General features: G+C 32.4%; 1 protein-coding gene and 5 non-coding genes across 6 annotated transcripts; all 6 read right to left on the bottom strand.

Annotated features, from left to right (window-relative positions):
• Positions 1-2,031: 2,031 nt before the first annotated feature.
• Positions 2,032-7,323, bottom strand: LOC117693078 (uncharacterized). Its single transcript, XM_066085361.1, has 7 exons — positions 7,290-7,323; positions 7,044-7,100; positions 6,556-6,635; positions 5,824-5,883; positions 5,171-5,264; positions 3,141-3,284; positions 2,032-2,530 (listed from the first exon to the last, which is right to left on the bottom strand). The coding sequence occupies exons 1-7, from the start codon at positions 7,303-7,305 to the stop codon at positions 2,052-2,054; spliced, it is 930 nt and encodes a 309-aa protein (XP_065941433.1). The 5' UTR covers positions 7,306-7,323; the 3' UTR covers positions 2,032-2,051.
• Positions 7,324-8,504: 1,181 nt separating this feature from the next.
• On the bottom strand, positions 8,505-8,586 carry Trnas-gcu (transfer RNA serine (anticodon GCU)). The gene has a single exon. It is a non-coding gene; the product is annotated as a tRNA-Ser (tRNA).
• Positions 8,587-9,069: 483 nt separating this feature from the next.
• Positions 9,070-9,151, bottom strand: Trnas-gcu (transfer RNA serine (anticodon GCU)). The gene has a single exon. It is a non-coding gene; the product is annotated as a tRNA-Ser (tRNA).
• Positions 9,152-10,146: 995 nt separating this feature from the next.
• On the bottom strand, positions 10,147-10,228 carry Trnas-gcu (transfer RNA serine (anticodon GCU)). The gene has a single exon. It is a non-coding gene; the product is annotated as a tRNA-Ser (tRNA).
• Positions 10,229-11,125: 897 nt separating this feature from the next.
• Trnas-gcu (transfer RNA serine (anticodon GCU)) lies at positions 11,126-11,207 on the bottom strand. The gene has a single exon. It is a non-coding gene; the product is annotated as a tRNA-Ser (tRNA).
• A 2,828-nt stretch (positions 11,208-14,035) lies between these two features.
• Positions 14,036-14,117, bottom strand: Trnas-gcu (transfer RNA serine (anticodon GCU)). Its single transcript has one exon. It is a non-coding gene; the product is annotated as a tRNA-Ser (tRNA).
• Positions 14,118-14,872: the final 755 nt, after the last annotated feature.

Raw genomic sequence — 14,872 nt, 5'->3', positions numbered from 1 at the left:
GACAGGTCCCCTGCGCCCCTCCCCTAAAGCTACATGCCCGACTAAGCTATAAATGCTCGAGATAATAATCAAATATCTTTGATTTTTCTTCGATACTTCAGGGGTTTTTTCAGAGTTATATAATATTACTGTTATCTTTACGGACGGATTTAAAACATCACAGTGTTCGTTGTTATATCCTATCGTTACCAGAAGTGATTAAAAAAATTTAAGCTGTAATATTTGTAAGGTTTATATGGGTTTGATATTGATTGCAGAACGTGTATTTTATATTCAAATTGATTAATGCATATGATAGATTTTTGTCCTTAAATTTCCCAGCGACGTTCCCGGTGACTTGATAAATGGTTCCTCATAAGCTGACCAGCGTCATATCCTGGTAATAACTGAAGTAGTTTTCTCTTTTTAACTTATCTTAAAATTGATGAATTGCATTTTTTCACGTTTTAATGGTTGAATAAAATTGAAAGAAATGTTCTTTAATACATTATGTAAACTGTAGAAGTGATTTAAAGGGGCATGGTCACGATTTCGGAAAACAATTATTTTTCCGATTTTAATATTTACAATGCTCCAGAAAAGCATTTTGATAGTCAACCGAAATTTGAGTGTCATTTGTTGAGTTATAAGCGAGTTACAGAGCTTGCAATTCTTCGCTATGTAAACAAAGCGTTTGTTTACATTTTGAAGGTTGAAGTAAAAATTTCATTTTAAACATAAACCGAATGTGTTAAACGTTAGGAACTGTTTATCTATGCTTAGAATAAATAAAAAGATAGACAAATAAGCTAGAAAAAGATTTTTTACTGGTATATTGAACTTATGTAAACAGAAACGGGGCACGAGCCTTGTTTACATGACAAAGAGTTGTGAGCTCTGTATCTTGCTTATAACTCTACGAATGACTCTCAAATTTTATTTGATGATTAGAAATGCATTTATAAAGCATTGTAAATGATAAAAACATAAACATAGAATTTGACCAAAATCGTGACCATGCCCCTTTAAACCACTTTTGCATTTTCCTTGCCGTGCGACAGACCTTCTGTGTTTTTCACGGTTTTTAAACTTAAAATTTCCGAAGTAAGACAACATTTGACTTTTTTAAAGCGTTAGTTTTAAATGGTTAAAACGTGTTAACAATATAAGGTATTGTATTATATCATATTTTTGATAGATAATTCATTTATATTTTCATGTGAAAAATTTTACACAGCTCTATTCTAGTTTTCTAATATCCAAACTGGCGTATTTTCCAAGCTGAAATGTTTTGTGACGTCTTCTTTAATTCTTTAAATGTCCATGTCATAACATTATAGTCAAAACTGTAGACATGCATTGAAAACAGAAAAAAATCCAAGGTATTCCGAAATCCGAAAAAAGGTGCAAGGTCTTCCAAAAGGCGCAACGAAGGGTAAAATAAAGGGTTATGCTACAAAAGTGTGATGAATGTGCGTGCCTTTTCTCATATAAGGTGTAAAAAAAACATGTATTTTATACTATGTATAATTAATAATGCATTTATTACCCTTTATTATGAGTAGGTCCGCCATAAACATTACAGGAATGTAAAACAGGGAGAAAATCTAGGATAAAGTAGGTTTTTTGTGGGGTTAATCTGGCTATTAAATGGGGGAAATCCCACTATAGTCAGCTTTCCGTGAGGAGAAACAGCTATATAGCCATTTTTTTTCGAGGAGTTGGCTATGGGGAAAAGGACTATACAACACCGGTAAATAATTTCGACGACTATTTTCCATGCGCATGGTGAACATTATTTAGATGAGATAACAATAGACGAAATTGATCGTAATTTTAAATATGGTATCGATTGTGTACAATTTTCAAGAAATGCTAATTTCTGCGCAATTCATCCATTTATTATAATAAAATAAAATATACTGAATTTGATAGTTATTGTTTTTATGAATTTTATAACTTTGTTTTTCCAAAAATCTTATAATAAAAGATGATACAAGAATGAAAAAAAAGAGCGAAAGGAAAACAAAAACATATTTTCAATTTATTCCGATATTTCCTTGTTTTTGTCATTAATTATGCCCATGGTGGACTACCGTAGTTTCAAGTCTGATGTTTCTAAGCCAGTAGTGGCCATAACTTCTAACTTTCCTGTCTTTCACGATGACCAACGTGTAGTTATGAGTACCCTTATGTTGTGCCGGGTTTAGTTCATGAAGAGTCCAATCCCAGGCCCATACACTGGTTTCATTGTAAGCCTCAGCAATGGTTGCGTTGTTTAGTACGATATCCACACGGCCTTTTCCAGTTGTCTGACAGGAGAGAAGTTGTAGGTTAGTAAGAAGCTCGCCATTTGTTGTAAAGTGGACGTGTATAAGACTATCGTACGTTGGAAGATTGAGGTAACCTGCGTGCTGTTCTGCTCGCCCGTGAGCCTTGATGCTGTGACAAATGGAAGGCCCTATTGCTTGACTATAGTTGCATTGGTTATGAGCTGGATAGTAGTCAAACAAAACGAGATTTTCCGACCAAGTAGTGGTCCCTGTGTGTTCTGTATGCGAAGTTTACAGAAAGGGATTACAAACGTAGTAGTAATATTAGAGCAATGTAAAATTTCAAACCAAAGGCGCCAAAGACTCTGGCAGCCTAGTTTAAATATCAAATTAAAGGATTGTTAAAGGATTTGTTGCGCCTACCAAGAAGATGTTTGAATTTATAAAAATAATAATTTGATTGTGTAGTTTCTGAACTGATTTGTTTTGTTTTGAATTCAATGTTTTTCTTCCTAAAATGTGCATATCGATTTAAAATAACTTATATAAATTTGAAAACACAGCTATACAAAATAGTTGTTAATTAATATAAACATCATCCCATAATATACATTTTTATATCAGTTTGTGACTTAAAATTCAGTATTGTAACTAGCACATATATATATATATATATATAGAGAGAGAGAGAGAGAGAGAGAGAGAGAGAGAGAGAGAGAGAGATTAATGAAGTATAAAATGGCAGAGCCACCAATCCCTCTAAAAATGCCACATTCCATTGCACAGCCCCCCCCCCCCAAAAAAAAATAACAAACAAACAAATAATGAAAGACAATGTAAAAAAAAATGATGTTAAGACATCTAAATATATTAAAAGTAGTAAATGACCTTGACAAAGTCGACATGATTTTCGACAATACTGAGCCAATTCACAATCGCTGCAGATGGCCTCCAATGCTGCAGGGTCTCTGCAATCTCCCACCGATATGTCTACACACGGTTCAGTTAGTGGTTCGATGAAGTGGTGTATATCTAAAAAGAAAGTGTTAAATTATGTGATTATCTGATAGTTTTAATTCAATATTTGAAATCCGTCAAGTAAAACCAATTTTGTCTTCTGGTGGTAAGGTGTTTATGCCTTATGTATGTACATGTCCGTGATTTTTCATTGTGTAGTGCACTGTCACTTCTTTTATTTTAGGAATGAATTCAATATTTATTAGTTTTATACGATATAAAATGGTTTGGGGCAGTTTACGCTTTATAAACCGCGAAGCGGTTTATAATAAAAGCGTAAATTCTTCCAAACCATTTTATATTGTATAAAACTAATAAATATTGAATTCATTCCTTATAATGTAATTTTTTGCTGTCAATTGTTGATAAAAACAGTCATTTCATCTAAAAATTGACATCAAATTGTACAAAATTCAAACGTAACGTCAGGCGGATAAAAACAATTTTGACGTTTGTCTTACTATGATGTAGGCAACATTCTTTATTCGATATAAAATAAATTTTTCAACCAATCAGAAAGCGTGTTACAACCAGAATTAAATCATTTTCTGTTAACGTAGAACTTGGTCGTCACAAACTTTTTTCTTTATATGTTTTCTTTTATGCATATGTATCTTTATGTGCTATTTTAAAACTATAAGATTCATAAACATATGCAACTCGTACACATGTATCAAATACACTAAATATTTACACTAACTTACTGTTACGAAGAAGATCATGTAAAGGATGATACTAAAAAATGTCCATTTCAAAACAACAAAAAGAAAAGGTACGTGTAATTGGAAACGGTTCAAATTGAAAATATAATTATGATAAATTAAAACTATATTGATTGAAATTGATGAGGTCAAATTTTGACTAGACCAAATACTTGATTTTAAAAAAATAATTGGAAAGAAGTGAGGAAATGCTCCATGAGGCAAGTGTTAGTGTTTACATACAGTGATATTATTATTGTATAATTTACAGGATAAGATGTAACACAAATTTTACCTATACTATAAAAATCAAAGGCTGCAACTATATGTAACTACATCAATATAATGTTCATATTTACAAAGAACGAAGTCGTTTTGATAGGAAGGGGTCATTGCATTTACTTAAATCTCCATAGGATAATGAGGACGCCCACTTTTTTATAGACTTAATACATAGTCAGCGCATGTTTGTCTATTGTTCTTCTTTTAATGGTAGTTGTATACTTGAAAGCTAATGTAAAAAGGAGATCAATTAAACAAACAAACGCTCAAGGTAAAACATACAAAATCTTGTTTCTTCATGCGTTGACTTCGCGTTCTCCGTTGTAAATGGTATACTTTGAATTATTGAATATTATAATTCACCACCTGATTTCCTACTCCATGTAACTTTGTTAATATAAGACACCCTTTATGTGACATGTAAGGTAGCACGCAATCTGCTAGGCAGAATTATTTGTCTATACCTACTTCATATTTCTGATATATCTTTGAGAGATATCCGTTTGTTACAATATAAGATCACTCCATGCATATTTATAAGTCTTATCATAAACCAGGGGCAAAAAAGTCTAAATTCAAAATATTTGCAGAGCAATGAGGGTAAGAAAACAACGAATTATTTTATTATGACAATAAATTTTGATTAAAAATTGACCAAACTATAAGTGGAGTAAAATTGAGCGAGGAATATAACTAACAATGGTGATTGAAAAGGGGCCCAAAATACGGCGTTAAAGCAGTCATCCTTAATGGTATCTATCTTCAATTTGCTATCTTGAATTGCAACAGGTTTCGGGCAGAATTGGGCTTTAAATTGAGCAAAAAAAAGTTGAATGATTAAGATTTTTTTAAAATTTTGATAATTAGCTGAAATGGTTACCAAATGTTTACAAGCCTTTTTTAATTAAGAACACTTGCCTTTGTTGCACAATTCTTTCTTGCAGTATGTAGTTGTGTTTGATAGAGAACTTCTTCTTCCGATAATACTGGCTGAAGCAGTACAATCCTTTCTCTTTAATTGCAGAAGAAACAAAAAATGTTAAAGAGTAGTCTTTTGATTGTTTTTTTTCAAATATTTTGTTTGCTTGTGTCTTTGTTAACTTTTAATTTGTTCTTACAAAAAGAGTGTAATCCAAGATGTATGTTTGCGAGAAATTTCAACGAGGTTCGCTAGAGCTTCGTCGTCGGGCATATTTTTTGCAGTGAATCCGTCATTTCCGTAGAAGTGTAATAAAAACATGAAGTGGATAAGACTTGGTCACGAAATTTTGTCGCCGCGAACCAGTTTATTTCCAGTCAATCGCAAAATAAAATCGTTGCGAACAAAAGTTGATCTACATACTCACCAAATTACAAACTTGTCCTGTAATGTTATGCACTGAAGATATACAACGTAAATTCGAACTGCCCAAATGACTATATAATTTTGATTAATGAAATAAAAACCTTCAAAATTTATATGCATTCACAGGTACACTTAAGATGAAATGGAATTTAACAGTTAAAATGTAAATAAAAGTTATCTATCTTTAAATAATGCTTGTAATGCTACTAATTCTGTCTTTATTTACCTTTACACAGCCGTATGACTTTGTCCGAGTCCCATTCACGTCCTCTGTTCGCTCAAAACACTATCAAAAATATAATAGAACTTTATTTTTCTATTTCTGTAAAACATTAAATCATATAACAAGAAACATATAACACATTTAAAGCAAAACACTTTGAATCACATGTGTAAAGATGTTTAAATTTAATAATTATTTTTGCAGTGATTTTGGAAATGTTTTGTGGTTTGGAATTCATTCATGAAAACGAAAGAGCGTTACGACAAATCTTAAATTAAACTCAACGTCATCTGTGCCCCATTTAGACCTGATGTTATTGGTAGTATCTATATAGGAACAGTCCTTGTGACCATTACCTGCATAAATATCTACATGTATATGCATTCAAAATTGTTTTATCTGCAGTAAAATATAGGTCATTGTCAAGGTGACCTAGTTCATGCACAAAATATCACCTAACTCCTACTCAAATAAATCGGTTAAGAGTAGTCTTTAAATGAAGCATTTGTAATATATTATAAGGTTACAAACCTTCTATTAAAACACCTGAGCGAAAGAAAGATACAACATCTCTCTTGTGTTTATTTTAACATTTATAACGGAGTGGGGTTGTTATAACTGCGTAATACATTTGTCATTGTTTTACCCTTTACTGGGAATACTAGATAGTGGTTGCTTTCGATTAGATTTGTGTGGGGGTGTTGAAAGGTCGGGTTGTTTAAAAGGTTAACCTACCTCGCCATCACACTGGATAAGATGTGGACACACACGAGCGTTATGAACGTCATGGCAACTGACACAATGGACCGGTGGATCTACATTATAAATAACAAGAACGCTCGTTGTTATGCAATTTATTGTATATGACTGTTTCTTCGATGTCAAGACAATTATAAAGTATGTTTGTTTAAAACTTAATTAAACTTGGAAAGGTAGCTAGTGAAATCGTATTATTTCTCAAATATAGAAATTAACAACACAAAAGCCTCCGATTTAAACACAAAACAATTACATTAAAAAAAACTTCATGATGATCTAGAAAACTGTAGATTCCTTATATAACGAGAGTGCTTAATTTCGCGATTTAAACATCAAATTTTAAATCAAGAGCGTATAAAATAAAGAGCACCGAATTCCTTAAATTCCTTTCCTTTTTTAATTAAGGAATCTACAGTAATGATAGATAGGCCGATATATTAATTTGATGACAATTGACAATTTACCATTATGGTCTTGCCCATGCAAAACAACAGCAACGATGGTGAACAAAAAGACGCCATCTTAAGACAAGATCAAATGTCATTATTAAAAATTGAGACTGTTTATATTCTTAATTTTTTCTAAAGAGTATTTACTTTAGTAAAAGTTTTAATTGAAACAAAGAGGTTGAATATGTTGGTAACTAAGAACCACCTTTTCACAAAGACAAAAAATTTCTGCATGTTTAAAAAGGAAAGAATTATGCTTACATCTTGTGAAAGGCATTTTCTGTCCAATAATGAGTATCTTTTGGTTGTTATCTATATGTTATACACAAGTTGAAACAATGTCAGGTTGATCTACAATATCATGATATACTGTGGAATCATTAGAATTCCTGGTGGCTCAATTTTCGTGGTATTCATGGGTACCCCCTGGCCCACGAATTTACATCCTCAACGAAAACTAATTATTAAAGATTTACTTTACCTAATTAAACTGAAAACTGGCAAATCCACGAAATTACATCCACACGGATAAGCAAACAATCCACAATCAACGAAAATTGGTCCCCACGAAATTAAATGATTCCGCAGTAAGTAGTTGGAAATGTGCTGATCATGCGTATTTATATATTCAAAAAGTGTATAGGTCATTATTTTCTTACATTTTATCAAGATCTGAAATCATTTAATGGTAGCCAAATTTCGGGTAGAACTTTTATTTAGAAATACATCAATGCTTTGCTGAGCTTTCTCTCTTGAACTTACATAAAGTACTCAGAAAATATGTTAAATGCGTGTTAAATGTGTTCTAAAAACTATTCGGTTTGGTTATTATTAAAATATTATCCTATTAATATGTCTTCTTTTAAAGTAGGATGTCACGCTTTGGGTCAATTTATTTCTATGTTTCTTGATTACAACGCTTTGAAAATGGATTTCTAACAATCAACCAAAAACTAAGTGTCAGTCACAGACTAAAGAGCATCGTACAGAATTCACAAATTATTTGTAATTAAAAACAAGGCTCGTGTAATGCGTTTGTTTACATCGGTTTAATATACCGGTAAAAAGTTCTTTTTTTAAGTTGGTAATTCGTTTTGAACATAAACAGTCCATAGAGATTGTCAGATTCATTTTAGGCCAAATCCTAAATTTTTCTTTTTAACATTCAAAATGTGAACACAAACTTTGTTTGCATGACAAAAAATTGAGAGCTTCGTATCTGGCTTATATAATTATTAAAGTTTAAAAAGTCGTATTTAAAATTAAACAATAAAATACCCACTACCTTATATTAATTAAAGGCGAACTATAATTACATTGGATATCGTTTGCAAGTTTCTATTTCTGGAATTTATAAAAGATCTTTTTAATGATCAGACTCTAATAGATAATAAAAGATAATCAAGGAAACTTAATTTCTATATCAAGATATTATTTTCAGTCTGTCAAGGAGGTAAGGCTGCAAAATGTTCCAACCGACGAGGATGGGATTCGAACCCACGCGGGGAGACCCCAATGGATTAGCAGTCCATCGCCTTAACCACTCGGCCACCTCGTCTTGTCGACTTATTATTATGAATGTCATAAATCCACAAACATAATTATGTGTTGCAACTTGAATGAAGCTTTTAATTTTTTTCAAACTTTTAATTCAATAAACGAGAGCAAAAATAATAAAATGTACCCAACGATCCTTGTTTCAAAAGACATTAAATACAAAGAAAGAGCAGACACTTGTGTGGACCGATATTTTTGGCTCAGTTTAGCAGAAGTATGGTTGTCAATGGTTACATAGCAAATTCTAAATACGTTATTGAAAAAAACCAAATAATTATCATTCTTTCACAATAAAAAAAATGGACAGAAAAGAAAAAGAGAAATAGATACATTCAGACTGCATTTTAGATATCGATAGACTTATATTAAGAATATTAATTGAGAAAATAAGATTATTTCGAAACTAGCACGTCGACAGGGTTTTTTCGCATTTTCGAAAACCATTGTTGTCAACTGTCATGGAGAGGCAGCAAAATGTTCCAATCGACGAAGATGGGATTCGAACCCAAGCGGGGTGATTCCAATGGATTAGCAGTCCATCGCCTAAACCACTCGGCCACCTCGTCTTGTCGACTTATTTTTATGAATGTCATAAATCCACAAACATATGTGTTGCAAACCTGTATGAAGCTTTTTCAAACTTTTATCATGCTGGATTTCAAAAGTCTATCGTTATGTCGCTTTGACAACTAAGTCAGTTAGGTTCAATAATTGTTTTTTTATTAAAAGCTTTGGTCTACCTTAATCAAATTCTCACAAATGTGTTCCGAAATTGACCTCCAAAAAAGACAAATTTGATAAATGGTGATTAATTAAATAAGGTGTACAAACATTTAAAAATATTTTGTGGGTTACATGAAAAAAATATTGATACGAATGTCTATATCGTTTATCTGAATCGAAAGTACATTTGTACAGTAAAACGAGTCTTCATAACAGTGCTTTCTTCTTTGATTGAGAGAAGACAGCTTATATATATAGACAGATGCCTATATCTTTTATCTGAATCGAAAGTACATTTGTACAGTAAAACAAGTCTTTTTCATATCAGTGCTTTCCTCTTTCATTGAGAGAAGACAGCTTACTCTTTCTATATCCCTCTTTCCCTTTCTCAATTAAGATGAGTATTCTATTTGTATGTTTCGTCTGTGATTCTACTTTAATTCAAAAAACGAGAGCAGAAATAAATACATGTACACAACGATCTTTGTCGCAGAGAAAACGAACATAAACTACAATGAACGAGGTGATACCTGTACGGACCGATACCTTGGCTCAGTGTTGCAGAAGTGTGGTTGTCAATGGTTCCTTGGCGAAGTCTTAATTACCTTATTTCAAAAACCAAATGATTATCATTTCTTTCACAAGAAAATATGGAGAGAAAAGGGGAAAAAAGAATAGATATATGCAGACTCTATTTTGGATATCGATGGATTCATGATGAGAATATCAACTGAGAAAAAAGAGTAATTCGAAACTAGCACCTCGACAGGTTTTTTTGTACTCTCGAACACCTTTATTATCAGTCTGTCAAGAAGGCAAGGCATCAAAAATTAAATACCGACGAGGATGGGATTCGAACCCACGCGGGGAGACCCCAATGGATTAGCAGTCCATCGCCTTAACCACTCGGCCACCTCGTCTTATCTACTACATACTATGAATGTCATAAATCGACAAACATTAAGTTGCAAATTGAATGAAACTTTTTTAAACTTTTATCATGCTGGAATTTCAATAGTCTATCTCTATGGCGCTTTGAAAACTATGTCAGTTACGTTCAATAATTGGGTTTTTTTATTAAAAGCTTCGGTTATTAGTCCTCTTTTATCAAATACTCACTAATGTTTTCCGAAATTGACATTCAAAAAAAGACAAAATTGATGAATGGTGATTAATTGAATAAGTTGAACAAACATTTCAAAATATTCTGTCGTTTACATGAAAAAGATATTGATACAAATGTCTATATCGTTTATCTGAATCGAAAGTACATTTGTACAGTAAAACGAGGTTTCATAACAGTGCTTTCCTCTTTCATTGAGAGAAGACAGCTTACTCTTTCTATATCCCTCTTTTACTTTCTCAATTGAAATGAGTAATTTTTTTTGTTACGTCTTTGATTCGCCTTTAATTCAATAAACGAGAGCAAAAATAATAAAATATACAAAACGATCTTTGTTGCAGAAATCATTAACTACAAAGAAAAAGCTAACACTTGCCTGGGCCGATATTTTGGCTCAGTTTGGCAGAAGTGTGGTTGTCAATGGTTCCTTGGCGAATTCTTAATTACATTATTTCAAAAATTAAATGCCTATCATTCTTTCACAAGAAAATATAAAAAGACAAGAAAAAGAGATATAAATATATGCAGACTGTATTTTGGATATCGATAGACTCATATAGACTCATGTTTAGAATGTAAAATGAGAAAATAAGAGTTATTCAAAACTAGCACATATCGACAGGATTTTTTTTTGTATTTTCGACAACTGTTATTTTCAGTAGTTGAAAGAGGGGAGGCAGCAAAAATTTTCTTTCGACGAGGATGGGATTCGAACCCACGCGGGGAGACCCCAATGGATTAGCAGTCCATCGCCTTAACCACTCGGCCACCTCGTCTTGTCGACTCATAGTTCTGAATGTCATTAATCCACAAACATATGTGTTGCAACTTGTATGAGGCTTCTCAATAGTCTATCGTTATGACGTTTTGACAACTTTGTCAGTTAGGTTCAATAGTTTTGTTTTTTTTTATTAAAAGCTTTGTTTATTAGTCTACCTTTATCAAATTCCCACAAACGTTTTCCTAAAATGACCTCCAAAATAGACAAAATTGATGAATGGTGATTAATTGAAAGTGTACAAACATTTAAAAATGTTCTGTCGTTTACATGAAAAAGATATTGATACAAATGTCTATATCATTTATCTTACGAATAGTAAGGAAGAACAAACCAACAACTTAGTTTCCAGTCAGCATAAATGTATACTGAAGCTATGAAAACAACAATCTCATTTCACAATATTTACATGTTTACCTGAGGGTATCGGTGATTTTGGATTGCGTGAAAAAACGTGTCTCATTTCTTACAGAAATATTTTGATTTCGAGTCAGCATAAATGTATACTGAAGCTATGAAAACAACAATCTCATTTCACAATATTTACATGTTTACCTGAGGGTATCGGTGATTTTGGATTGCGTGAAAAAACGTGTCTCATTTCTTACAGAAATATTTTGATGCGGGTTGTTAATGTCTACACATTATACAAAATTATTACTTTTCAAGTATTCAGAACTAGATGAAACATTTAAGGTATGATATGGGACATCTGCTGATAATGTAAATAAAAGTACATTAAGAGTAAAATACTTTCACCTGTTAAGTATTTTCAAATTTTTAAATATTTGACCAAAATATTATGTTTTGTAATGAAAATTCCTTTGATTATGTAAATAGAGCAATCAGGGTCAATCAAATATATTCAATCATAAACTATTCCTTGGGTGTGGTTAACTGTCTCAAACGTTTTGATGACCCTGCGATGAGTCAGCAGAATTGACGTAGGGTATAAATAGGAAGCGCGTCTGCGCATAGTAGTTAGTCTGCTGATAGACGCAGAGGAGAGAAGACCTCAGAGAGCAGAGATACAGCGATTATAGTAGGTACGCTTTATGTTTCATTTGCGGGACCCCAAAATACTGCGGGTGGACCATTTGAAACATTACGGTATATCATATAGTCCGGGAGCATAGGCTCAGAAATAAATAAGTTCGGACTAGGTTCAGCACAGGGTCTGAAACGGTGGTCTGAAACAGTGGTTTCAGACCAAGTGTTGTACAAGGATAGCGGAAGGAAAATAATTAGTTATAAATCAGTTAGAATCATCGTGTTTGATTTAATTTGATGAAAAGTGTTTAAGAGTTGATTTTACTCCAATCATTTAAAAACGTAGGAAACGTTTAGGGAAAATTATTATCCGTGGTTTGAACCCACATTACACGTTACAGTTTTAATTTTTTTTTTGAAACTCGGAAATAATAAAAAACCCAGCGGCATTCAAACTCATGACTTACATGACTTCTTAGCTAACGCTCTAACCCATTGCGCAACTCTGTTAGGTACAAAAGTTGGGAGAAAATTAGAGTTATAGAACAAAACCTGATTTTATTGATTACTTTGCTAGAAAGGACGTCACAATATTTATGTAATATTGGTGATCTAGCTGGGACTATCACGAACATAACACATGCTTGAGTGAATATTGTCAATTTATTTGACAATAAAGAAAAACAGACTAAAGGGAAGGTCTTCACAATAGTGAGACCACCGACATTGGATGTAAGATCAAACAAAGTACGAAATGTGACCTCCCCTGCACACAACAAAAATGTATAAATTATATACAACATATGCATACAACCAATTATTGATAAAACAAAGAAACAACCTAAAATGTACAATTCATATACAACATATGCATACAACCAAATACTGATAAAACCAAATCAAAGTACTGAAGTACTGACGGGAGTTGATTTTATCGATTATCATTTATTTTAGAATCAACTTATCTTGCGTGGCAATTAGTTTCTAGTCTGTTTTTCAATTACGCACTTTTTTTATAATATGAATTTTAATTAGACTCTTCAGAAAAGAATTTAGAGAAACCACATATGAATCATGTTGTGTAATATTTTTATGATAGATTTCAAACTATGTATTAGTAATCGAAACAATTCTTACTTTTGGTTGAACGAGACTATATTAAACTCTGGCGTAAGAATACATGAGACTACATAAATATCTTAATTGTTCGTATTATATAAAATCTTACTATTTTCAAAGTGTTTATAGATAAGTTTCCTTGAAAAACAATGCTTCAGCATACATTACATCGAATTTGTCTATTATATTCGAGAACTAAGACTTGTCAGCGGTGATGATTTGTGCTTAGGTCCAAACACTGTTTCACTTTCGGTTTGCCAGAGTGACTGCATAGGAGAGTTGATTAAGATCAACTCCCAAAAAACGGCTAAAATAAAAATTTAGCAGCAATTATTCCCGGTATACTGTAGGTGATGAGGGGAAGGAAGGGTGGGTAGATTTTAAATAAACGAACCCCTGTTTACAAAAAGTTTTTGAAGTGGCGCTAAAAATACATCACGTGACATATTAGCACGTTCTGATTGGTTATATAGTATAAAGTATATAAGTAACAAAAGGTAATGTTAAAAACCCAAATGTGTGGTCGAAATTTTCTAAAAATTCAAAATACCTAAAATATTGCTTGGACAAAGCATATCGCAAATAACATAAATGCTATTATTTACAATAATGCTGTAGGATTTGTCCGGAACCACCGTAGACAGAATTTTTTCCTCGTATTATCGATCACCTTTATTTTTAGTCTGTCAAGAAGGGAAGGCATCAAAAATTTAATACCGACGAGGATGGGATTCGAACCCACGCGGGGAGACCCCAATGGATTAGCAGTCCATCGCCTTAACCACTCGGCCACCTCGTCTTGTTGCTGCACGCTTCTAAATGCTAAATTAAAACTGACTGTCGACCTCACCAGATTGTGTCTTTCATAAACTTTAAAAGAGAAAGGTATGAATGTTTTCGAATTGCATTTAGTACATATATAAAAATATTTTTTTAACAAAAAGAAACTTTTAGATAACTGGAAGAGTCCTAGCTTTCCCCTTACTACTCTGACGAATCGTCTCGTGGTTCCAGTTATCATTCTTATTCAGCATCTGTCTTAACGGTTGTATTCTGCATATTTCTCACAAATGTCTTTGGTATACATTAATCCAGTTAAAATTTAAAGAATTTAAAAACTGATGAAAGAAGTCAAAACTAAACCTTAAATTCAGTATATTTTTTGCCTACGATTTGCAATAGAAATAAAAAAAAATTCTGATGCATCAATTTGACTTCAATTTCAACTTTTAAAAGATCAACAAATTAGCCATCATTTTGCCTTAAACTTTGTCGTATGAAAAGCTGGCTATTTACTGATATTTTTAAGAGAAAGATCTGGATTATTTTACCATTAAAATTTATATAAGTTTCCTACATCTTTTTATATATTGCTCTTCTTCGTTAAGAGGTTAATAAGCATAACACGGCCACAACCATCCAGCACTGTTAAACATGGGCAAATGTAAGTCTCTCTTAAGCCACCTTTGTCTTATGAGAAAAAGAAATATACCATATCATGCCGTTTTGACAAAATATAAAGTTGTCTTTCTTTGTTTGACCTCTGAGGTATAA

This window comes from Magallana gigas, chromosome 5 (genome assembly GCF_963853765.1).
Source record: "Magallana gigas chromosome 5, xbMagGiga1.1, whole genome shotgun sequence".
Lineage (NCBI taxonomy): Eukaryota > Metazoa > Mollusca > Bivalvia > Ostreida > Ostreidae > Magallana > Magallana gigas.
This window is presented reverse-complemented; position numbering and strand designations above follow the sequence as displayed.

What these genes read in the sequence shown, in the direction of transcription:
- LOC117693078 (XM_066085361.1), bottom strand. An exon ending in GCATGGGCAAGACCATAATG is followed by an intron (nt 6,636 to 7,043) that starts GTAAATTGTCAA and finishes TTTATAATGTAG; the next exon opens with ATCCACCGGTCCATTGTGTC. An exon ending in ATCATGTCGACTTTGTCAAG is followed by an intron (nt 2,531 to 3,140) that starts GTCATTTACTAC and finishes CTTCGCATACAG; the next exon opens with AACACACAGGGACCACTACT.